The sequence below is a fragment of the Camarhynchus parvulus genome, chromosome 11 (genome assembly GCF_901933205.1).
Source record: "Camarhynchus parvulus chromosome 11, STF_HiC, whole genome shotgun sequence".
Taxonomy (NCBI): Eukaryota; Metazoa; Chordata; class Aves; order Passeriformes; family Thraupidae; genus Camarhynchus; species Camarhynchus parvulus.
The window spans coordinates 8093691-8118227 of record NC_044581.1 but is presented as its reverse complement, the minus strand read 5'-3'; the positions used below and the strand labels follow the sequence as shown (position 1 = coordinate 8118227).

Below are 24537 nucleotides of genomic sequence, written 5' to 3'. Positions count from 1 at the left end.
AAGGCAGGTGCTGGTTGCTGTCAAACCAGCCTGTGTCAGTCTGTGGCTGAGATGAGAGGTACTAGTGCAGCAAGCACAGGCTGCCAGGGCTCCTGCCCTGCCCTTCCACTGTGGGGCTGCTGCTACAAATCATCATCGAGGGAAGCAGAGTGATGCTGGATTTCAGCAAAAAGGGCAGACTGTGAGATCAGGCTGAAATTCAAGGAGTAGGAGATCCAGGAGGATCTGGAATGTGCTTAGGAAAGATGCTGAGAGTCAGTAGATGTGTAAGTGTAAGCGGGACTTCGCGAGAAGCTGGAACCCGAGGGTGTGAGAGTGGGTGTGTTTCTGTGCCTGTGTCCCTGTTTTGCAAACACCATCGCATCGGATATTGTACAAATGGTGTGTGGGAAACATTCAGCAGTGAGTGCTGCAGAGAACTGGTGATGGAGAAGAGTTATGCTGCTTCTCTTCCAAACTAGATGCAGGAAGGATGTGTGGGAGTCAGACAGTAAAAGAGAGGAAAATCAAAAGCTACTCACTAAAGGAGGGCAGAGTGATGTGCCATTAAGGCTCTGTGAGCTTTTTGCATAAACCTGCCTCAGGGAAGTAAGATTTTCATTTTCAAGCAGAATCCAGTCTACGCTGGGATCCCTGCACTGGCAGAGCTTGTGCAGGGGGAGCTGCAAGGTGAGGTTTTCACCTCTGAGATTACAGCAATGCTCCTGTTGGCTGTTCCTATCTTTGCCATCTGCCTCTGTGAAATAGCCTTTTGTCTCCTAACAATAATCTCTGTTCTCCTCCCGCTTTTCTCTTTGGAAGCTGAATATGAAGCAATGTCTGTTACTCGTTGTACAATCAGCAGCATCTCCCCTGAGAGGGCAGCTCCTGCTTTGTGGGCCGTGCGCTCCCTGTGCGTGCTGAACGCTGCACCTCCGTATCCTCTTACAGGCTGCCAGTGTTCGTGGCAAAGTCAAACCTTGCCTCTGGGACTGCAGAAAGCTTTTAGGGCACATGTAACTGGTGAGCACAACCAGCACTGTTCACAGCCCAGCCTTCTGAAGAGATACGTGATCCCTTAACGTGACCTGGGATTTCTGAGGACAACAATTCTCTGATGTAAAGTGCATCTCTGCCATCTCTCTGCCTATCCTTGTTCCGGGGCTCTGCTTTTTCATGCAGAGGAGGTGCATTTGTGTGCATTTATGTATATCCGTGAAATCGTGTCTGGTGATCTAAGTGTAGTGCGCCACTAGGTGGCAACGCAATAAATCCAGGGAATCCTGCAGCCAGCCAAACGCACCTCCCTTTCTTAAGGAGTGAAATTCTGGCCACCAAAGCCTGGAGTGGCACCCCTAGGAGCTCTTATTTGGCCTAACTAAGTAGAAGCAGCTCGCACAAGCAGTAATAGGAGCTCCAGCATCAGTTACTGAAACTCCCTCTTCTGAGGTTTAACAATTAGCCTGTAATTAACTGAAGCAGAAATTGTCATGCTAGAGTCATAATGTTTAGCACAAGACATAGGGCAACCTTTTAAAAATGGATTTCTCCTTAGTGAGGCATTACAGATGTTATTTGGAATATGTGAGGATTTTATTTTGCTAAAGAAGTAGTTTTTGAGATTGAAAAAGATAATTATCATCCTCTAATTGGCATTTGGTGTAATGTGATCCCTTAAACGGACCTTGTAGAGCTCTCTGGGAGCTGGGTGGTTTCATTAAGATACTCAGCCTGGATTTACTGACATCAAGGGAAGTTCAAGCACATCTGAAGTTACTGTGTTGATTACCATCATTGCTGTGTACGTTTCTAGGCAGGTACCTGTTAGTGCACACATCCCTGAATGGAAAAGAGTGGAAGACCAAGGGCAGGAAAGGTAGGACTTGTATCTCTTGGGATTTTCAGGAGTCCAGTGCTCACAGAGCAGTCAGGGAGCCAGGCACCCAGGACCTCTGCAACCTCACACCCTCCATCACATCCAGGTAACTGTAGGTATGTGTCTTGGAGACAGTGGGCTGGTTTTGCCTGTAAAGTTAGCAGTGTTGTTAAAATACAGCTAACACACTGTTCTCTGCAGCATCAGATATCTACCATCAGAAATGGGTCTGTCTCTTCTGTTCTGTGTGTGCTCTGAGTGTCTAGAAGCATTGCTTGTTTTAATTCCAGATAATTTTCTGGAATTAAATTAATCTTTCTCCATTTTAGGTTGAAGGTGGGGAAATGAAAACAAAAGAAGGAACCCAGAAAACTCGTTGTCCTCCCAGAGTCCTTCTACCCATGCAGGCAGGGACAAGCCTTGCAAGGCAGGTCTCCACCCTTCTCCTGCACAGAGCTGAGGCTGGGTCTTGGCCCAGTTCAGTGACTGCGGCAGCCCTTGTCTCAGTGACAGCTGCTGTAATAGCTGGTCCCCAGACGTGTGCAAGGATCTGGATTTAGCTTCCTTTTTTTCAGGTTGTAACTGTGATTTCTCTGTGGGCATTGTCTAAAAATAAAGCAGGACCTGTCTGCTGGTGAAATGAAGAATAGGCTGGCTCGGGGTGACCGCTCCCTCCCGTGTGTAATTCAGGGCTGTTTCTGGGGAACTGCACCGCACGTCCCTTGGAGGATGGCAGCTTGTTCTCTCTCTGGTGTACAGAAAAGGGTCACCGTCTTATTTCCAGCTGAAGGGGGTCACAGCCTGTCCCATGTACCTCAAATGCTTGTTCTACATATTTCAGAAGGAGAGGGTGCAGTGCCCTTTATTTCACATGCTGGTGCTGGGGAGCGGGAAGCAAGCAGCACACCTGTGTGACAGTGTCCTGCCAGATTGCTTCAGAATGGGGAGATTTCAACTGCTCCTCACCTCCCAGAGCTAAGTATCACTCTGTGATACCTGTGGTTGTATATATTACTGCTGTAGGGCAGTTTCTAAGACCTACCATAAATACTTTTTTTCCAAAAAGCCCAAATCTCCCTGTGTCACCGCAGGAATTCTTTGCAGGAAGATGGGGAGACTAAAAGGCACAAAATTGTCCTGATTCCTGACAAATTTAGTTGGACACTGCTGCCAACTGTGTTTTCTCTTTATAAAAGCATAAAGCACGGTCCACTGAGTTCCCTCTCTCTGGGTTTGTTAGCAGCTTTTGGTTTTAGAGCTGTGGAGTCAGTATACAGACTTTTAAGATATTAGCACTTAATGGAGTTGATAATTTATAGCTGATTACTTCAGAGGGATACAAAAGCTTCTTTTTCTTTTTAATGATCTGAATAATGATTAAGCTGAAGTCTGGGCATACAAATCAGCTTGATTTATTAATTGGTGATGTAACAGTGAAAATTCAAAATAAAGATATGCATGTTAAAATGTGATAAACACATCCTATTGTTGTCTCTGTGTGCTACTGCATTTTACCCCACAGCTACTTGTTTAAAGTTAAAACTTCATTTTTATATTTCCTAGTATAGGTCATAAAGGTAACTTTTGGGATAAGGAGTTAACAGCTCATCTAAATCAGTTTGTTTACACACACCTGACCTCTTTGAGATTTACTCATGTACTGAGAATTAAAAATACAGTTCTTCCTTTTTACCCACTCCAGCTGTTTTCATGAAGAGAAGTTGTGTGGTAAACTTCTTCTGTATGCTTTCCAACTGTTTAGTTATTTCCATCCTTCCTCATCTGACTGTTTTAAAGGCTCTTTTTCACAGTTGTATCGGTCCTCCAAGAGTTCCACTTCTGCCTGAAGCTGCCAAGTCAAAGCCTGTTTTATTTTTTTTTTCAGCATACTCAAGTCCAACAATCTTATCTTGGCTTATCGCTCCTACCAGCTTTCATCCTAGCTCCCTCAAATGGAGAGCAAGAGGAGGCAGATGCTGGGACACAGAGATAAAAGAGAATAGAAGCAGGACATTTCACTTGGATTTAATGCATATTGAAAGGGGGGATTAATGCATTTTCATTTCCACATTGCTCTTGATGGGCATCTTACTGTATCTTTGGTGAAGTAAAGTGACCTTTAAACTTCTTGGGACTGGACTGCAGAGAGAGCTCTTGAGCACTTTTTAGAGCTGAAAAAGCTGAGTACTACAGTATGTATCTGATGTTAGTGCAAGGCTGATTTTTTTGGCTGAAGTTCTCTTTCTCCTTTTCTGCAGGGATTCCTGAAGAATGAAAAAGATAATGCATTGCTGTCTGCCATTGAAGAGTCTAGGAGGAGGGTAAGTCAGAAAGAAGCACCATCGTTTTTGCCTAAAAACAAACAGGAGAGGTTTGCAGAGTCCAGTTTTCTTCCCTTGAAAGGGATCAGTACTTAGTCTGTAAGAAAAAGACGGAGTTACTCTTCCCCCTTCATCTCCTGTATGTTCACCTCTGAACAAATAGTTGTTTTGCAGATCATCTGAGCAGCAAGTTGTTTACTGATAAGAAATTCATCTAATCCTGTTTCTGAATCTATTTGTGCTTTTGGTATCTGTCATGTTCTGGGACAGTGATTTTCACAATTGAATTATGCAGCATGGAAAAATGCTTCCTGTTGTTTGTCTTGTAACTCCTTCTTGGAAATGTCATTCCATACCTCGTAGTGCTCGTGTTATGATTGTTTCCCTCCATGTATCCTGGGGGCATCAGGTTTAGAACTGAGCCTGTGTTTCTTTCAAATGCTAAGAAATAGTACGTAAGCATCATAAAATTATTTCAATTACATAAAATTATCTGTAACTATTGAAGCATGTTTAAAACCCTGTGATTATAGTGAAGGTACAAGTAAAACCTATATCCTGCCATGAAAGTATAAAGTGAATTTTCTAATGCAACAAAGAAACACAAACCTTAAGCTCTAGTTGCATGCTTGCACTGTAATTAAATGTTTGCCAAATGTCATTGTCTCATATCAGTTCTTTCTTCTGAGGAATGTTTTGCTCATTGATTGACAATATTATAACAGTGAACTGCAATGAAATGAAAAACTTAGCCAAGCAAGATATTTAGTTGAGTATATTGCAGCACAGAGCTATATGAACAGGAAAGAAGACACAATATAGCTTATTCTCTATTTAGAATTAGTGGAGAGTTTCTTATTTCCTGTGGTGATATACCTGAGGCTGTTAGTCTCACCCCAACAATAACAGAAAAGGTAGTGAAGCATCTTCTCTATCCTAATGCTATTGCCAAAATAAGAGAATATTTCCCTTACTGAGGGAAAAGCTGTTTCCTCCCATATGTTCCCCAATTGGATCTGAAGACAATGTAGCACATCAGCCATTTTAAAGGTAAAGGTTATTTTTTCTTGAGATTTCATTTTCCTGTGTGCTTTCCCAAGTTACGTTCCTGGTGAAAGAGGCTTCCTGATTCTTTGACACTGGTTTATTTTCCCTTAATATTTTGATTTTTATTTTATCCTATTTCCCATTTAAAAGAAAAATACATTGGTAAAGACCTGAAAATGATTATGGACAATAAACACACATCTTTGTTAAGAATGCAGCGAGTCAGACATTTGTAGCCTCCAGGAAGGTGAAAAGCTATTGGTCACTAGAGAAGTTAAGTCTCAACAAACCACACAGATCAGTGATGAACCTGGATATTGTGTGTGTGCTGCTAAGTTAAAAAAGGAAGCTTTCTGATTTTCTTCCTGCTCAGATTCCTGTGCTGCCATGCCATGGAAGAGACACAATTTCCCTCTATTACCTGCTGGGGGTATGTGAGAGTTGTCTTAATTCCATGTACACCTACTTTCTGAATCCCATTGTACCTGAACAGGAAGGCTGTTAAAATAACATGCAGCACACCATTAGCTCTTGAGGGCTGACCTGGTTGATTTATGTAGTTGCTGTTTTCTATTTCATTTTCGGGCTTGTCTATTAATAGCAGAGGTAGGCTGGTGAGTGTTTCTATATGTTCCTTAGCTCTTGTTCTTCTTCACCAACAGACTTTTGCCATGGCTGAGGAGTATCACCGAGAATCAATGCTGGTTGAATGGGAACAGGTGAAACAAAGGATTCTTCATTCTCTGCTTGCATCAGGGGAAGATGCTCTTGATTTCACCCAGGAGAATGAGGTAACTCTGTCTTTCTAAATGCTGTGTGCAGTCACGCACAGCATTGTACACAGCTGGCATTCCAGCACTGCTGAAACCACCTCTGAAATATTCTGCAACTACAACTGTGTGAAAATGAGAAATATAAAATCCCTATTTAATTCTAGAATGGCTCTGACTAGCAAAATGCATTGTCTAGCAGAATATCAAACCTTTGTGATGGTTTCTATTTATTGGCTGATGGGTACAGGCAATGGAGCTGCTGTTGTTGAAGCTGTGTTTTGAGCAACATATGTGCTGGCTGGAAACTTAGTCACAAACATATTCTAGGTCAGTATACCCAGGGGATAGAAAACACACTGGGGGCTTCAGGAAACCCTTGTGATGTGACACCAGGGAGTTTCTCAGGTGCAGTTGTGCTTACACATAGGTCTTAGAATGTCTCTTCCCCTTATCACTGTGTGCTAGCCTGGATTTATGGCTTTTCTTAGGAGGCTGATGAAGTCTCTCAGGTTTCTTGGCAAAACCAAATGAATAAACAACAACAACAAAGAAAAAGCTTTCCTTTTTATCTTGCTGGCTCATGCAGACCAGATTAGAATTTTGTACTGCTCAGACCTCTAGTGTTCAGGTTAATCCAGCAGTGACCAAATCCTTTGGGCAAGACTGACCTCGTGTTTAACAAAAGAGATACTGACTATCATCTTAAAACATTCCTTATCTTCTGTTACAATTTAAAGCTTTACAGTTTATTCTCTTAAATAAAATGCTTCAGTTAAATGAGTAGAGCAAAGCAGAGTTACCTGCAGGGTGTTGGGAACCCAGCTCCTCTGAGCTGAAAGCATCAGACAGCAGCTGTGATCCCTGGAGCACAAAGTTACATCACTGCTGCTGCACTGTGCTCATGAAAATGCTCACTTTGAGAGGAGAGGGGATAGGGAGTGTGGGGATGCAAGTTGCTGTGCTTTCAGGCTGAAAAAGAAACATGTTTCTTATAGCCATGTTTTCCACCCATGGAAGTGAATTCTTGTTCATTGGGATGACCTGCAAGTATACTGAAATAAAAAAAGCCCTTGGTGCTAATGTGGTATGACCTGTATAGGGATTTGGAAATAATTAAAATTGTTAATGAAATGTCCCTTTCTGATTACTGTTCTTTTAAATATAGGTTAATCCCAGTTAGCATACCTATTTTTATAGAGGCTGTCTTCCCCAGAAAATAGTTACTGATACTTTACCGGGACTTCTCAAAGGTTGTCCAGCTTTCCAATATTAGAAATGCTAAATAATGCAGACTGGATTAATTTTAAACTAGGAACAGCTATCCCATTATTTTAGGATGTGAATCTGAAGACTTGGCAGTTACACTGACAGCTTCTAACATCTTTGGTTTGTGTGCTAGTTACTGGTATGGGGTTTTCCTTTTGGAATGTGGATGTTAACTGCTAGCAGAAGTAATTTAATAACCCACTCTGAGCAGGTAAAACCCCTATTCTGGTGTTTCATTGTCAAGTGGACGCTACCCCCAGTCCAAGGCACTTGAGATGCCAAGCATCAAATTGGTGTGAGGGAGGAGGGGAGAAAACTCAGCTCCTAATGTTTCTGGTGAATGTGTTTAAAGACTCAATGTACACTATCACTCAGTAATACTCCACTCTGTTTCAAAGCTTTCATAGTAGCAGTATGTCATTTCAAGAGCATTTAAAATCCTTGATATATTCTAGTCTTAGCCTCAAGAAGTCAAAGGTCTGAGAGGTTTGAAGTGCATCTACTGTGTTAAAAGCCTGTTATCTAACCTCCCCACAGCAGGTTGTTCTTCTAAAGCCTTGTTCCAGTCAAATAAGTTTTTTGTGTGTATGTGACACAAACAGACACAGCCTGTAGAATATAGTAGAGCTTTAATTGATATCCTCTGGAGATGGAGAATCAGCTGAAAAGGCACAGATCCAAACGCAGCAGGGGGCCGGTCTGCCTGCGAGCCAATTCTCAAGCTTTGGGCAAGCTAATTTGGGCAGAGGGAAATACCAACACATTATTCATGGAAATAAGACCAATTAACAAGCAAAGCTTGCGATTCAAAGAACCTAGTGCAGGACTTGCCATTAAGGTTTTCTGTTTCCCCCTTGTCCTTCAGCCTGGCCACCTTCTTGTCAGGGAAAACCAGAGCTGATAAAAAGGTGCTTCTTGTGGGGCTGGAAAGGGATGAAAGCCTGAGTTTTGTCTTCAAGATATCAAACACCTGTGGTCTGAAGGTATTTGTCCTGACTGTTGTGCCATGAGGTGCCAAGGCGTTTCCTTTGTCCTTTTCCAAGTTTTTCCTTATTCCAGCTTTTTCTTTCTTCTGCCCTTGCTGCAAGCTCTTCCATTCCTGCTGTCAAGCAGCACACTCCTGCAGTGATATAGAAACACTGGCACTTCTTGGTTTCTGTTCTGCCCCTCTGTAGCACATCTTCATACCCCTTAACTCCCAAGCACTGCAAGATGCTTTCCACTCCACCACAGTGTATTTTGATGGGGTTTCTCCAGCTTGGTCTCCTGCCTAGATATTCACTGCATCTACTGGCCAAGCTATTTGGAGTGCTGACAAAATGTCTGCCCAGACTTCTGCTGAGGAATGTGCATATGCATATGAGGGTGATGAATAATGCATCTTTACATGCACAGGGTTTGGTGTGCAAGTGAGGCTGAATGCTTGGCTGAGTGCAAATGAAGGAGGACTCCTTTGAAAAGCAGCATTGTTTGGCTAAGTGAATTTAAAAGACAAAAATATCATGGCAGTGCAGCTAAGCTGCAGCTTTCAGAAATGGATAATATTTGGAATAAATGTTACAGTTCTGAATAACGTTTTGGAAATAGCAAAATTCAGGGCAGGGAAAAGCAAAAGGTGGTTGAGAAAAACAGCACAAGCCATTTAAGCAATATCAGACTAGAGATACAGCAAGATTTGTGTGTGTGCACTTACACTTCTGCAGTCCTTTGCGCATTACCCACTTTTCTGCTTTTCCTTTTGCTGCTCCAGTTATACTTCATAACCTGACCTGTTTTGAACACATTTCATTATATTTTTTTTGCTTGAAACTTGGTAAATTCTGACTTGCCAGCAAAGGATATCCTTCTACCTCCCCACTTTCCTCCTGTTAGTTTGTAGGGGGGACAATCCTTCCCTTCTTGGGAAGATTGCCTGCACAATCTATTTCTGTGATTCAAGGGGAGCCCTGGAAGTGGCCTCCCCATGCTGACTCACTGCTTTACTTTTCCTTTTGAACTTTCCCTTTAGCACAGCCATGTGATAGTTCAGTGAGCTAGTACTTTCTTGTAGTTTAATAATTCAAAGGTGAAGCCAGAATGCACTCATGAGATGGGAAAAAGTAGGAAATAAGCTTGCTTCCATGGCTCTTTTTCCATAGGAAAGGAAAGTATAAGGAAATTAGGACAAATTCTAGACTTCTTGATTTTTTTTTTCCAGAAGTGCTAAGTCAGTAGAATTTAAAGAATTTAATTTCAGTGTGGCAGTTCTCAGCTGCAGCAGATAGTTAAGAAGTGTTTCCTAAAGCACAATGGTTAAATTAAAATTGGAGAAACAAAAGGAAAAACCAACCCAGAGCAGTTATTTCTTAGTTTTGGGCATCCACTTTTGAATTCAGATTGTTACCTGCATTGGTTTGAACCCAGCAGTCACACACCAGTCTCTGGAGTGGGTGCTCTTTGGTGCTGCAAAGCAGAAAAAAAAACAGATTCACAAAACAAAGCCCCAATCCCTGTGTGTCTGCTGCTTGGGCACTGGCTGAAAGGGATGCTAAGTCACTATGTGCTGGTCTTCACTTGCTTTAGGAGATGAAACCTCATAGGTAATTAATGACAATGTCCATAATTTAGCATTACTTTAAATAACTCTGCATTTATCGGGCTCGACGCAGGGAAAGGCTGCAAAGCACCATTTCTGCCATCGTGTCTGTTTCCCAGGAAACCTGCTTTAACAGTTGCTTTGTTCTTTAGAACAAAGAGTTTGTCGGGTTTTAGGTGGGTTTAAAGGAATTTGTGTCAGATTATTTGGCAATGAAAGAAAAATGCAGATGCTTCTGAATATCAGTACCCACTAAGAGGGACTGTGAAGAATATTTTTAGTGTAAGTTCAGTTGCAGAAAGAAAAGTGAAATTGCTTTTTGGGTTTTTTGTAGGACATTTTTATAGAGCCTGAGGTCTAAATGCACCTGCCTGATTTTGTAATCAGGTTAAACATTATTTAAATAGCATTATTAGTGAGAAATGAATGCAGTAATAAACTAATTTCAGCCATTTTAAAAGATTGTCCAGGTTCATCCTTGGTACCTTCATTCATTTATTTTTCATTATATTAGGGACAAACACTGCTGAGTATTTTTAATTCTGTAATCAACTCTTGTAGGCTGTGCAGAAACCTGTAACTACAGATATCACAAAGCTCTTATAATTTCTTGATAGAGGTCAGTGCTCTTATCTTCATGTATAAATTCCTAGCCAGTGAAGAACAGTTTCTTGGCCATTCCAATTGTGTAACTTCTTTTGTTTTTAAATTTTAACTGGTGAACACTTTACTGATCAAAACTCCTGGACTGGGACAGTGATTAGTAGTTGTCTTTGTAAGGACGCATGCTCCTGAGTGTAAGAGAGGTCTTACGCAGTAGAAGATATTCCAGGTTAAACTAATACCAAAATAAAATTAATTTGGGAATAACTGAGAGAATGTTCAGTGCAGAACTGATCAGTAACATGTCTGGAAGTTCATTTGTTTGTGTTATTTCATTTAGAAGTTGGGATACAGTTCCCAAAAAAAAAGCTTGATTTTTTGAAGACTCTGCCAGTATTTCATTCTCATTTGAAACAAGAAACTGAGTGATGGCACCATCTGGAGAAAAGCTGTCCATTTCTGGATCTCTTCCTGAAATCCACACAAGCCAGGTCATGGCAGGAACATTGCTGCTGCCATGCTGCAGTCTGACAGGTGTCAGCAAAGCTGAACTCCAAAGCTAGTTAAACTGGAAGTGAAAACAGTGATTTTTCTGTTGCATTTGGGCTTTATGCTGTTTGTACAGGCAGCAGGTTGGTCACGTTTAAGTGAATTCTTCCAGGCAAGACTAGAGCACATCCTTAAGCAATCCTTGGAGGTGATCCTGTCTGCACTGTAAAGTACTGCCATTCTGGGTAACCTGTGTAAGAAGCAGTAAAGCTGCTTGACCATACTGCTTAGGTGCACTGGAACAGCTAATGAGGATGTGCAGCCAGTTGTAACTGACTTGGATGGTAAAAAGCTTAATTTTTAAACTCTGCAGATGTCCCTGCCCTTTCTCGGAAAAAATTACTGATTCCAGTTAAGATGAATATCCATGGCCTTGAGTTACAGGGTAACGAGCTTGAAAACCTTGCTTTGCTGAAAGCTTGTCTGTTCCTTTTTGCTTGCCCCAGCTATGTCAGTTGGCTTCATAATAAATATTATGCTTCTGAACTGAGCTTGTCTTGCTCTTCAGACCAGCGTGACTTCTGAAGCAGCTGATATTAAAGCACTGTTTACCTCAAAGGGATCTGTCTTTAAAATGATTGTACTTTATTTTTCAAACTCAGGACTTGCAATGCTGATGCTGAAATGAAGAATTTCATTCTTTTAGAAAACAGGAAATAGCAGAGAGCATTGCTCAGAGTATTCTTTCCTCCAGAGTATTGAACATATATGTTCAGTGGTGGCTGTACTGAGACCATACCTGTGCCTTGGAGTAAATACTTAAAATTGCTTTAATGCAGCATTATACTATTGTGGCATGTTGTATTATGGGTTTTATAAGAGTGAATTTTGTATGCCATGATTCCATTGGCTGTCTCTCTCTGCTCTACACTCAAAATATCTCAATTTTGGCATAGTCTCTGTGGGTAAAAGGACTATTTTTTTCAGGTCAAGATATTGTCAGCATACTTCCTCTTGCAGCAGACCAGCAGTGGGGCACTTTCCAGCACACAATTGAATGCTGCAATCCTATTTTATGTCTATATCATGGGATTAGGACAAAACTGGAGTATCAGATCTGCCAGATTGGATCTATTTGAGCTCATCTGTTGAATTCTCTATCCTTGCTGTGATGGAGGTTCAGAGTAGATGCCTCACAGTGAGACACTGACAAGAAGCAACCTTTCAAGAAACAAAAGCAAAGAATTAAAATTATAAGGTGCTGCCAAGAGACACTGATGTCCTAATTCTAGAGAGCTAATGGTTGGTTTGTGCCCTGAATAAGGAGGATTTCTGTCACTTTAGAAAGTTAAAGCTTTATTGGGAAGATAATGGGGTATTGCAGTGAGACTGCATTTTTCTCTGTAGATGGTTCAAAACCCTGGGTTTAGTTCTGTCAGGAACATGGTTTTGCTGTTCTTTAGGAGCAGATGTATTGGTAAAATGCATAGTGGTAATTCTGTACTTCATATCTTCCTGTTTGCTTCTCATCCAACAGCCCAGCTATGTCGGGGAGGTGGGGCCTCCAGGTCGCAGCTCCATGGACAGTGTGGAGATGGCATATGCTCGTCAGGTGAGTGGAAGTGAAAAATCTTCATTAAACACTGGGTTCTACATGGAGAGAGACGGGGAAAAAAAAGATTGGAGCTTAGTGTAAAGAAAAATATGGTAGGTGAAACATGAAAATATCTGCCTAGATATAAAATGCTATTGACAAACACATAAATCTTGATGCTTTTACAAGCATACTCACCTGCTTGCTACAGGATATTTTTTGTCAAAAAGAGATCCTAAGCACCATATATGACTGTAGAAAGCATTTATGCTTGTAAAGGAAACTGAAATTCTTTCAAGTTTTCAAAAGCAGATTTTTTAGGATTTGCGTCAATGCATAATTGTTTACAAATGAAGGCTTTATATTCCCTTTACTTTCATATGTGGAAGATAATTTTTCTCATGTATGTGTGTGGGAAAAAATATGCTGAAGTGTTAATCCTGATGTTTGTTGAATTATATCTTATTTTAATGACATTGCTTATGAGAGGCTTTAGTGCATCAGCTATGAATTAATATGCCTGGTAGCATTAGACGCCCTCGGAAAATTTTCAGGGAAAACTGATAAACCTTTACATAACCAATTTGTTACTGTTGTTATTTGAGATTATCTGTTTACCAGCACTGTTGAGAACAAAATGAAAGAAAAGGACTTGATTTTTCAAAATGGAATATGTGAAACGATGTTGCTTAATTTGCACACAATTACTGTTATTGTGTGCTTTGGCTCAGTCTGCACTGAGGCAGAGAGCAGCTTGTGCATCTGTTTTCCTACATCTGCATTCAGTTATGGTAACTGGGAAGAAACTAATAGCAAAAGGCTCATGGTTGTGCAGATAAAGTGTACATTTGATTTAGTGGCTCTTAGTAGCTTGTTAATTGAGTTCCTATCTACTGTAATATACCCACAGTAAAGGTCTTCTTTGAAGCCTGACTGTCTGTGCTTTGAAGCCATCAGTGTTACTCCATGCTGCTTTTTGTGTATGGGAAGCCCAGTCTCTGTAGCAGTCCTGGCTCTGTGGTAGCTGTGGAGTCACTGTGGCCAGTGGGCCCTTGTCAGGGTCACGGGCTGTGCACAGACTGCTGCAGTGTGCCCTGGAAATGTGGTTTTGGCCAGGCTTCTGCTACCAGAACATTTGATGCAGTCACTGCGTGCTCCCAACGAGAGCTCCAGAGAAGCTGGCCTGGCTGAGCTGTCCTTATGTCAGCCTGCTGCTGTGTCAGCAGTCTGTGTGGGGCTCCTGTGGCTTCAGTGGGGAGCTGGGAGACCTGGAGGTCAGGCAGGAGAGCTGGAGATCCATGCTGCTTCTGTTTATCAGCAGCCAGGAAATATGTTTTAATTACAGTGAAGTGATGAATTGTTCTTTGTGGATAGTTCAGACTGTCTCACAGGAACATGGCCACATCCACAGACACGTTTCACTGATGCTGCATTCTCTTTGCAGTCCTGAGCTCTGCATCTTGTCTGAACCCTGGGCATGTTGTAGTAGTGCTGCATGCCAAATGGAATTAAAGTACAATGGCATTGCCTTTCTAGTATTGAGAATTATTATTTTTGGATATAGTGGAAGGTCTTTGGACTGAGAGTAGAGTAAACAATAGTAGACAAAGCTCAGTTAAGATCAAGAGTTAAAACAGGGAAGTGTGTGTATATGTTTAAGGGCAGACTCTGAAGGGTCAGATTTCTGTTCATTTCCCTGTGTCAGATTTCCCTGAATACTGCCACAAACCATCAAAATCCTGTTTCTTTCACATCAGCAGGTAGGAGGCTGCTGTGCAGGGGAGTATCACAGCCATCCACTTGTCAGGTCACTTGGAATCTTTGTCCTTCAGCAATTAGCTGCACTTAGTCTAACAGAGCATTCAGCACAGTGTTCTGCCATGCAAAACCCCTGAGCAGTTGGGCTGCTGCTGGCCTTGGGCAGGCCTGGGGCTTTGAGGTGTGGTGTGCAAATTTGGGTGATGCTGATGCCCACTCCTCTACCGTGGGGTTGGAAGTGGCTGATGATGTGGGAAGAGAAGCAGAGGCACTTGCTGGGAACGCTGGTTTTGAAGCCTGATTTAGATTTTGCTGCTGTGGCTGAGGATGGAACAGAGCATAATATGTATTGTTAAACATGCTTACTTAATTATGTTTTAGATTTATATTTATAACGAGAAGATAGTGAATGGACATCTGCAGCCTAACCTGGTGGACCTCTGTGCTGCTACTGCAGGCCTGGATGATAAGGTACTGCCAATAACTTAACGTAAGGAAATGTATTTAAGCTGTTTTCAGGCTGTGATTAACAGCCTGCTGACATCGGGGGGGAAAATACTGATATTGCCAAAAAAATTGCATGGCTCCACAGAAAACACAGAGGCAATTCTGGACTTTTCTCCAGTACAGCAGGGCCCACCTGCAATGAAGTTGGTCATGGTGAAAATTTCTTAACGCAGTGAGGAAGAAATGAACCTAGTGTCCCATCATAAGCTGTTGAGGGAAAAATTGCTTTTAATTTTAAATAGATTCCATTGTGCTTGGTTTACAAAATGTGGTTTCTTAATGTCCTTTGAAGGTATTTAGGTGGGGTAAAGGGTCTTCAATCAGACTCTGCTAGAGCTGAAATAGGCTCTCATAGCAAAGCATAAGACACCTAGGATTGACTTTAAATCAATATGATCTACCTGCTTTCCTTTTTTTTATTCCTTTAATTCTGTTGCCTTGATCCACCCTAAAAAGAAAACAAATGCACAAACCTTGGAGAAATGCCTGGAGTGAGAATACTGCAGCAGGGTCAAGCTATGAAAAAACTGAGCAAATGGGGAGGGCAAAAAGCTGCTCAGAAGCTGAGGGGCAAATCCTTCAATTGGATCTGAATTACAGATGTGCATCTTCTCTCTGAACAGCTCTGTTTGTTTTGCAGGGGACAGCAAGGGGAATTTCAGTGTTCTTGCTGCTTTGAAGCACCGAGATCAAAGAGCTGCCCTTGCCCAAGTAAACAGTGCTGTTAGTTCTCAGTATTTTGCCATTTCAGCAGGGATGCCCTAGTCCTGTAAACACTGATACAGTCTTGTGCTTGTGAATGAGCAGATCTGGATGGTTTTCAACCTTTATTTATAACTGATCCTTTGTCCAAGTGATCAGTGTCCTTTTAGTGCTTCTTATCACAGCTGATGGCACAGCTTTCCAACAGCAGCCAGAGCCATTGCTTACATGGAATGCTGATGATGCTGTGGTATATATTGAGTGGGAAGTGTGAACTAGAAATAATGAGCAAGAGCCTGAGTACCAAGTACCCAGCCTAGTTTTGGAAATAGTTGTCAATTTTTGGGAACAATTGCAGGTACAACATTTATAGCCATCTTCTTGCAAAGAATTATGCAAAAAAAAAAAAGTCTGTGAAACTTGAATTCTGTGGGACAGAAGCAGCTTACCTTCATGACTGTGTCCAGTATCTCCATTACAAATCTAAATGTAGTTCAGAACAGTGTTGCTTGTTCACCTCTGTACTAATTGCTAAAGCATGGAATGACTCTTTACAGAACATCTCTGAGATGTGGGCCATGGTGAAACAAATGACTGACGTCACCCTGGTTCCTGCCAGCGATGCCCTGAAAGTCAGGACCAACATGGAGGTGCGCATGGAGTTCGTGAGGCACGCTCTGCACTACCTGGAAGAGAGGTGAGGTGGGGGCTCTCAGTACACATTCATAGAGTTCCCTAATAGGAAGCCACAATGACTTTGTAGTGCACTTAGTCAGTTACCTCATGCTGCTCACAGACATGTCTCTTGCCTGTCTTTTTTATTGTGCAGGACTTAGAGCAGCAGCTTAAATAAAAAACTGTTCTAGTTTAACAGTGTTCTTCTTTAAAAGGCCTTGAATCCATGGGGAGGTTGTTTAGAAGATGCAAAGACTTTTATTCTTTTTTCTATGTTGCTTATAAATATTCTATATATGCATGGTGATATGTGGAGGTTTTTCACTTGAGGAAAGTGATCTGTTTCTCTTCAGCAAAAGAACATCCTCTGTTTTATATGCTCCCTTTCTGATTGCTGGTTGCTGTCAGCAGCTCGTGAGGACAGCATGGGAACAAACCTGGTGCAATGAGTCAAGTTCTGATCATGCCATTTCTTCACTGAAAAGTTTTTGGAAAATGTGAAGAAGCTGAAGTTGAGACATGTAGCAGTGATTTTCAGACTAGAAAGTGGTTTGCTGTGTGTATTAGAAAGTACCATGGGGCCTAAGCTCCTTGACTGATAGAGTTCTTGGAGAGATGCAGAGTGTGAAGCTGCCCAAAGCCAAATGCCCATCACTGCACATGTGGGTGGGTATTGCAGGGTCGCTTTTCCAGTAGCTGCAGTGTGATGTCAGCTGGCTCTTCCAGCCCCTGCAAGCAGTAACTGCAGGGTAGTATGTGGGCATTGGTTAGGGACACAGATTGCATTGGAGCACAGACAGCACTGTGCTCTGACACAGCACTGTGGGAAGGGATGCCTTCACCTCCTGGCACAGAAGAGATGCCTTCACCTCCTGGCACAGCCTCTTCTTGGCCCTGGCAGTTGGTTGTCACACCCCATCAGCACTCGGTGTCACCCAGCAGTGGTGGCAGCTGCTTCCTGTGCAGAGGAGCTGACACATCGGGAGGATCTTCTGTTCCCAGTTCCTCAGTCTCAGCAGAGTGCAATGAACCAGTGACTCTTAACCTGATTTGCCACATATCCAACTTGCTAAATTTTCACAGTGCCATTAACTGCTAGCTGAAGTTAGGAGTTAGTTATATGTAGTACTTTCCCAATACTCCCAACTGTGGAGATTAGGTCTCGCTAAATTCCTTTTTTCTGTGGAATTTTCTTCTGGGAAGTACATAAGCCCCAAGGCTGATATTTTTCCATAGGGCGGGGAGGAGAGACAAACGCATCTGTGGTATTTAACTGTTCTTTCATTATAGGATTGAGAGTTAAAGTATTAGGGTGGAAAGGCTTTTTGCCAGTTAATATATTTGAGCTTAACTTTGTACTACAAGAATCTAGTAAGAGGAACTTCATAGTTCCTGAACCTGGAGCAGTCCACCACAGACTCCAAACCTGGTATATTCTGAGACTGCTAAATATAAGGATCTTCCTAAACTGACCAAAAATTTGTGCCTCATTTTGTTGTAATGATAATGTTTGACCATCGCGTTAATTTGCATGAAATTGTTCGTTCTGCCAGATCTGAAATGCAGTGGATGTTTTTGTGGCAGGTGTGTCTCAGTCTGTTCATGTTTGTTTTGCTTGTGTTGTGTTTCAGTTACAAAAATTACACTTTTGTGACAGTCTTTGGAAACTTGCACCAGGCTCAGCTGGGTGGAGTCCCAGGCACGTACCAGCTGGTCCGCAGCTTCCTGAACATCAAGCTCCCAGCATCAGTCCCTGGTCTGCAGGTAGGGCCAGCACTGTCAGCCTCTGAGCTAAAGTAACAACACAAATCTGTTCACCCACTGCAGAGGGGGAGGCAGGGCAGCCTCCAGTGGCTTTTCTATTGTTTAAGCTGCTTTTAGGGCAGCAGGCTCTTACTCCTTCTCTAGAATTTTTCACTAGGAAAATGGGAGATGGCAGACAAAATCACTCTTGAGTTCAGACCTAGTCCCAGAGCATGGTGGGTGCTCAGTAGCTTGAGTTCTAATTCTGGGAAACTACGGTGTCTTCTGGTTGTCATCTTAGAAATCAACAAGCAAGAATTAAAATGCATTATGATGGTTCAAAAAAGCAGTAACTTAATCTCCGTGTTTTGCTTTTTCTCTTTTTTTCCATTTATTGTGAGATGGTGAAACCATCACCAAATGTGTAATGAATTAATTTGAATTGGAGCCTGGGCCTTTTATTTAGGAATCTGAATAAAACCCTTCTTACCTGCATGTAGTAAAACGTGCATAGCTCTGCATCTACAAAATAACCAGATAGGCACTCTGGGTTGAAAAATTAGATGTAAAAGCTAAATTAAGAAATAATAAATTATAACATTGGAGCACACACAGCTGAGTCTAGCTGTCTCATCTTACCTGCTGAGATCAGTGATTAGTTTAATATCTTTCTGTTTCAGTGAAAATGTTTTTAATGCCTCGGTGGCCTAATCCAGATCGGTCTCCTGTGTGGGGAGGATATCATATGCTAATTCTGGGATTCTCAGAACTGAAATCTGGGCAAGCAGAAGGGAATCACACCTTTCACTGCTGAGATGCGCAGAGCTTTGCCAGGGCTTAACCCTCATGACCTCTGGCTTCTGTAACAAACAGAATTTTTTACCAATATGAGTGTGGGTATAAGCGCAGAAATAATGAATGAGGCAAAGGATAAAAAAAAATCATTCAAATATGTTCCTTTTAAGAAAAAATTAAGTATGTCCTGCTTTCTTTTCAGGATGGTGAGGTGGAGGGCCATCCTGTGTGGGCACTGATTTATTACTGCATGCGCTGCGGAGATCTGACTGCGGCCATGCACGTGGTGAAACGGGCACAGCACCAGCTGGGAGAGTTCAAAACCTGGTTCCAGGAGTACATGCACAGTAAGGACAGAAGGTAATTGGGAACTAGGAGGGATCCTTGTGAGGAGCGGGAATTGCTGTGGAGTAGTGAAATTATCAGTGGTTTGGTAGAAATACAAAACTCTCAGGTCTCTTCTGGTGGTGATGGTTGCCTGAGGTTTATATTACCTACCTAAATTACATGTGGAGGTTTGCATATTTTAATTTGTGGCTTTGAAGTTGAGAAATCTCAACAGAGAAAGCGTTGTTTGAAAATACTCAAAAATTTACATTTCAAAAATAATACAGTGTGGTGTAACTTTACTTTTTACAGAAGAACAAGCCCAGTGTAACAGTGGGATATGGCATGCAATGGATCAAATTTAATCTGCTGTCACGAATCCTGTATCTTTTTATTTCCCCTGTTGCTTATTTTAGCTGAATTTCCTTTGGGGAACACTTTTTACTACACCTGTTTTCATAAGAATGTCACACAGGAAAAGCAAACAGTGTTTGTTAGAGGCCTTTAGAGGCCTCACTCTCACATCTTTCTTGTGTTTATTCTCCTCTTCCAGTTTTTGCTGTCCAGCACTGGACAGAGGCCATTGGCCAAGCTGCTGCTGATGTGGTTGCAAAGTGGTTAAGCTAGTGCACCCTAAGGTGTGCTCTTAACTCCACAGTGGTTTTCCTTTCCATCTTTCCACTTGCAGTGAATTTCAAAAAGAAAAGCTCTCAAAAAACCAACAAACAGACCAATAAAAAATAATTAACCAAGCTAACAAAATAAACTCAAAGGATAAAAATCCAAGTGCCATTTACCACATATGGTATGCCATGGTATTCTTCTGTAAATCAACCTGTTTTGTAGAGAGTATCTAGGAGTGCTCATTATATCAAGATTGTTGCAGAAACCTTGTTGAAGATACTGTCGCTGTTTTCATTATAAACACTTTTATGAGATACGACATAATAGATTTATTTTGTTTTTATTACAGCTATGAAAAAGTGCTCTGCCTACGGATTTGACAAACAATGCCTTAGTCTAAAACACTTTATTGATTAAATTCTGTAAAATTCTCAACAAGAGGTTGCAAGAAAAAAGCAGTGACAAAACATTATGACAGTGTTTAATAATGATGAAAGTGTCTCTCTTGAAAGACCTCATGGTACAATGACCTATTCACTTGTTAGTTACTAATACAAAGACTTACAAAGATGTTGTGAGCGCTCTCTTTCTGAAATGATGCAATAGCAGAGTCAGATAAAACCAGCTCATATGCCACAGTATTATTGTACCTCTAAAGAGACTGTCATATGTGGATTCTTTGTCAGAATGAAGATGATCCTCCATAACTTTAATTATGTGTTTAAATACATGTGTGCAAAATTTTTACCTTCAGATATGAACTGGAAGTGCAAGAAATATTGGCCAGTGCTTACTGTCATTATGCCTTTGCTGTTGATAAAAACCTATTTACATTGATTTGTATCCAGGTTTCCTCATATAGGGAGAATGGGTTTCACATCTTTTCTTCCATCTTTTCTTTTCCTCAGACTGTCTCCTGCCACAGAGAATAAACTGCGTCTTCACTACAGACGAGCTCTGAGGAACAACACTGACCCCTACAAGAGGGCTGTTTATTGTATCATTGGCCGTTGTGACATTACAGACAACCAGAGTGAAGTTGCTGATAAAACAGAGGATTATCTTTGGCTAAAAGTAAGTCTGGTGTTGGGGTTGTGACGTTTGATTTTTCTTTTTGTAAGAACAGGTCTAAATGGTGCCACATTTCTACACTGCTCTGCTACCCTTCCTGCTTCTAGATCTGGTGTTTTGCATCAATGTAGTGCATGTGACCTGACCTTGAAAATAGTGCAGGGCTGGGAACCTGAATCCCAGGTCTGCTCTGTTTTCTTCTGTGCTATCAGGTGTTAGTTGGGTACAGTTGTCTTTGGAAGTGTCATGTTCTTCATTTGACACTGATCTTTTTTACAAACAGTATTAGCTTGCTACAGTGAGGTTTCTATGAATTCTCCTTCCTGGGTGGATGTCTGAAATGTCAGTGTGAATTGACCAGACACAATGCTGTCAATGTCTCTGAAATCCTTACAGTTTTGGCAAGGGGATGATAGATAATGGTTGGTATCTGTTTCTCCTCTTTATCAGAAAAAGGGTGGTAGAATGATGTATTTGTCACTATTGTATTTGTGGCAAAAAAATGCTGCTTGAGAGTGTTCAGAGTCCCAGCATCAGAGTTTGCTGGCATGGATGGATACAGAACCCTGGGGTTATATCTGCATGAATTTCAGCTGCCACTGCCTTAGAGATCTTTGCTTCCCAGAAGTGGATGGAGCTGATGTTGTGACTAGATGCAGTTTCTAGTCAGTTGGTCAAATCCTAGGAGGGATTCAGATGGAATGAATATCTTGTTAAGTGCATTGCTTGTGCAAGGAGAAATAGCTGTGCTTCTCTTTTTGGATGTGCTTTTTAGCTGAACCAGGTGTGTTTTGATGATGGTGGCACGAGCTCCCCACAGGACCGGCTGACATTATCACAGTTCCAGAAGCAGCTGCTGGAAGACTATGGTGAGAAACCACAGAGTGATGTCTTACTTGGGGCTCTGCTTTTCTGCTGAGGGCACTTTCCAGTTGTTATTACACAAAACCCCAGACTGCACAAAAACCCTGCAGCTCTCCACTAGTGACAGGCATCTTCTCTCCGTGGACAGCCTGCTTCCCTGGAGTCGTGGCAGATTTCAGTAAGACATGATGAATGAGTCCCATGTTTTCCCAGCAATCCAGAGAGTTAATATTCATCTGTGAGCAACACTGCTCCTGTTTCTCCTTTACCCATTAATTGTGGGTTGCTTTCTCTCACCATAAATATGCAAAAGTCCTTTAGCAGAACTTCCAGCTTTGGAAATACAGAACAGAAAAGCAGTCACTACCTAATGTAGACATGTATTTCCAAGCTTTTCTGCTGTGTGCATTTGGTGTTTATCTTCTCCCTTAAATTAGTATTTCAAGAAAATTTCTGGGGACCCAAATCCTTCTAGTTCCTTCCATTTCAGAAGGTTTTAAGAACATCCACAGAATACATTTTCCTGTAATCATCTTCCAGTCAATCAGAATTAAGTCACTTGGAACTGTCCAAAACATACTAAATTTGATTCTCCATAGGCTTCTAGTTTGTAGAAGACTATGGAGAATCACTCACACTCAGATAATGTGCGTGAGATAAAATGTGTGGAAAAGAAAAATAAGCTAATGTTGATGTCACTGAGTAGGAAAATCCAGGTTTTTAACATTATTTGTACCACTTGGTGAAAGTATAAAAGACAAAATGTTGTGGTCTCTAGAGAATCTATCACAGTTGATCAGAGTTGATAGCTTGTTGTCTGAAAAGAACAAAGGAACTTTTCTGAGTAACTGTTTATTCTGTGTCACTTTCTGAATATGTCTTTATGCTGTGGTCCTTCATGATAAATCTGCAGGGGCACAGCTGTAGGTGAGCCACTGATGTGTGGTTAGGAATTCAGTTTTGTGTACTGTGGTTGATTTCAGCTGGCACCTAATAAACACTAATGATGCACTGTGGCAGGACGAGTCCACTGTCAGTCATGTCTGATTGCAAAATCATGAGAATTGTGTGAAAATGCTATGTGTTGTCGTTTTTTTCAGGTGAATCACATTTTGCAGTGAACCAGCCACCGTTCCTGTACTTCCAAGTGTTGTTCTTGACAGCACAGTTTGAAGCTGCAATTGCTTTTCTATTCCGGACAGAGCGCTTGCGCTGTCACGCTGTTCATGTTGCTTTGGTCCTGTTTGAGTTAAAATTGCTCCTGAAAGCATCTGGGCAGAGTGCACAGCTATGTAAGTCCTATTTACTTTACAGTAAAGGAATATTTTCTTACCCCTCAGAATACCCTCTAGAAACTGCAGGTCTGTGTGATTAATCAAAGATTTATCAGAACAATTTCATAATTGTTTCAGTTGTATTAGAGCTCTGGATCATGATTCTGACTAATTTGAGATGAAGATCAGCATTTTCCTGACATTAGATTCTCTGACAGTGCTGTTTCTGACATTGCAGTAAGCCATGAAGCTGGTGACCCTCCTGGTGTCAGACGTTTAAATTTTGTGCGGCTTTTGATGCTTTACACCCGTAAGTTTGAATCAACAGACCCAAGGGAAGCTCTGCAATACTTTTACTTTCTCAGGTAGGCGCCAATATACGTCTTTAGCTATTCTCCTAATTATTACTGTTTCATTATTCTTATCTGGAAAGTTCTCAGAAACAGGAGTACCTTTCTTCCTCTCTTTGTTTTATAGGAACGAGAAGGACAGCCAAGGAGAGAATATGTTCTTGCGTTGCGTTAGTGAAATAGTAATTGAAAGCAGAGAGGTGCGTTTGGCCGTGTTTTGCCTTCCTCAGTTAAACTGAAATTCACTTCTTCTTTAAAATCTTTATTAGTCAGGACAGTCTTAGAGTTGCTTGCTCTTTCTACCTGATGCAGACCCAGATGAGAGAAGATCTTGCAATAGCCTTATGTTTAAGATATTTAATCGTATATTTTTGCCTGCTACAAATTTAGTTACAAATACTTTTTATATTGGTCACTGTTTTTCATTCCATTATTGTGTCTTTGTACTTAATAAATATGTTATGAAATATATGCAATTGATCTCTCTATTTTTGTTTCCTGTTTTTTCTTACTTTACATCTATGTGGATATAGTTTGACATGATTCTTGGAAAGCTGGAAAAGGATGGTAGTAGGAAGGTGAGTTCACAATTTATATTTTATATTAAAAGTACAACCTATGTATGATTTCCAAAGTAGTCATGAGGCTATTTTGCTTCTCTCTGTTTTTCACTAGCTAAATTATTACTTTGTTTGAATACATTCAAGTTCTCCCAGTATGAGATCCTTTTACAGAATAATCTGTGACCTGCCCTAACAAAAGGCAGGTCAGGAACTGCAGGGCAAACTATGTTCCTCTAGACAGCTGGTGTAACTGAAGAGGCAAATGGCATCAGGTAACTTTAGTGGGATCAGAATTTTGTCTTCCCAGCAGGAAATGAAGTTTAGTTTAAGTAGGTGTGTGAGAGTGTTCTGTTAACCGAAGTGTGCATGTGAAAATGATTTATGACATCCTCATTCACCTCACAGAAGAAATGTATTGCAGTTCTTGAAAAATCCTTGTAATTAAAGGAGCAAGGGCTAACAGACCACAAGCATTAGCCACAGCTGATCTGACCTTCATACATGTGAGAGTAAGTACTGGGTCGAAGTTCAGCCATTTTTTAGATGTGACAGATCTTACTTCCAGTGTAAAAGCAGTTTCCTAATAGTGAAATATAAGATTACACAGTCAGAAGATAAAGGAAACCTTAAGGCTTTACCTGCAAACAGGAGAGTGCATGCAAATGATGGAAATTTTCGATGATCAATGAAGTTTTTCTGTTTGCTGTGACAACTTTGGAAGATTTCTGTGTAAAGCAGACTGCAGAATCATTTACATCTTA

At 41.3% G+C, this 24537-nt stretch overlaps 1 protein-coding gene across 7 annotated transcripts in view; it reads left to right on the top strand.

Moving 5' to 3' along the window:
* The window catches only part of NUP93 (nucleoporin 93), a 78365-nt gene that overhangs the window by 44154 nt on the left and 9674 nt on the right, over positions 1–24537 (top strand). For all 7 annotated transcript variants that reach the window (XM_030955835.1, XM_030955838.1, XM_030955841.1 and 4 more), the window contains 13 exons: positions 4114–4176; positions 5886–6014; positions 12467–12541; positions 14663–14752; positions 16048–16187; positions 17797–17929; positions 18906–19063; positions 20563–20728; positions 21501–21594; positions 22690–22881; positions 23102–23228; positions 23341–23413; positions 23747–23791. In XM_030955835.1, coding sequence (XP_030811695.1) covers positions 4114–4176; positions 5886–6014; positions 12467–12541; positions 14663–14752; positions 16048–16187; positions 17797–17929; positions 18906–19063; positions 20563–20728; positions 21501–21594; positions 22690–22881; positions 23102–23228; positions 23341–23413; positions 23747–23791 — 1485 coding nt within the window. The remainder of the gene's footprint in view (positions 1–4113; positions 4177–5885; positions 6015–12466; positions 12542–14662; positions 14753–16047; positions 16188–17796; positions 17930–18905; positions 19064–20562; positions 20729–21500; positions 21595–22689; positions 22882–23101; positions 23229–23340; positions 23414–23746; positions 23792–24537) is intronic.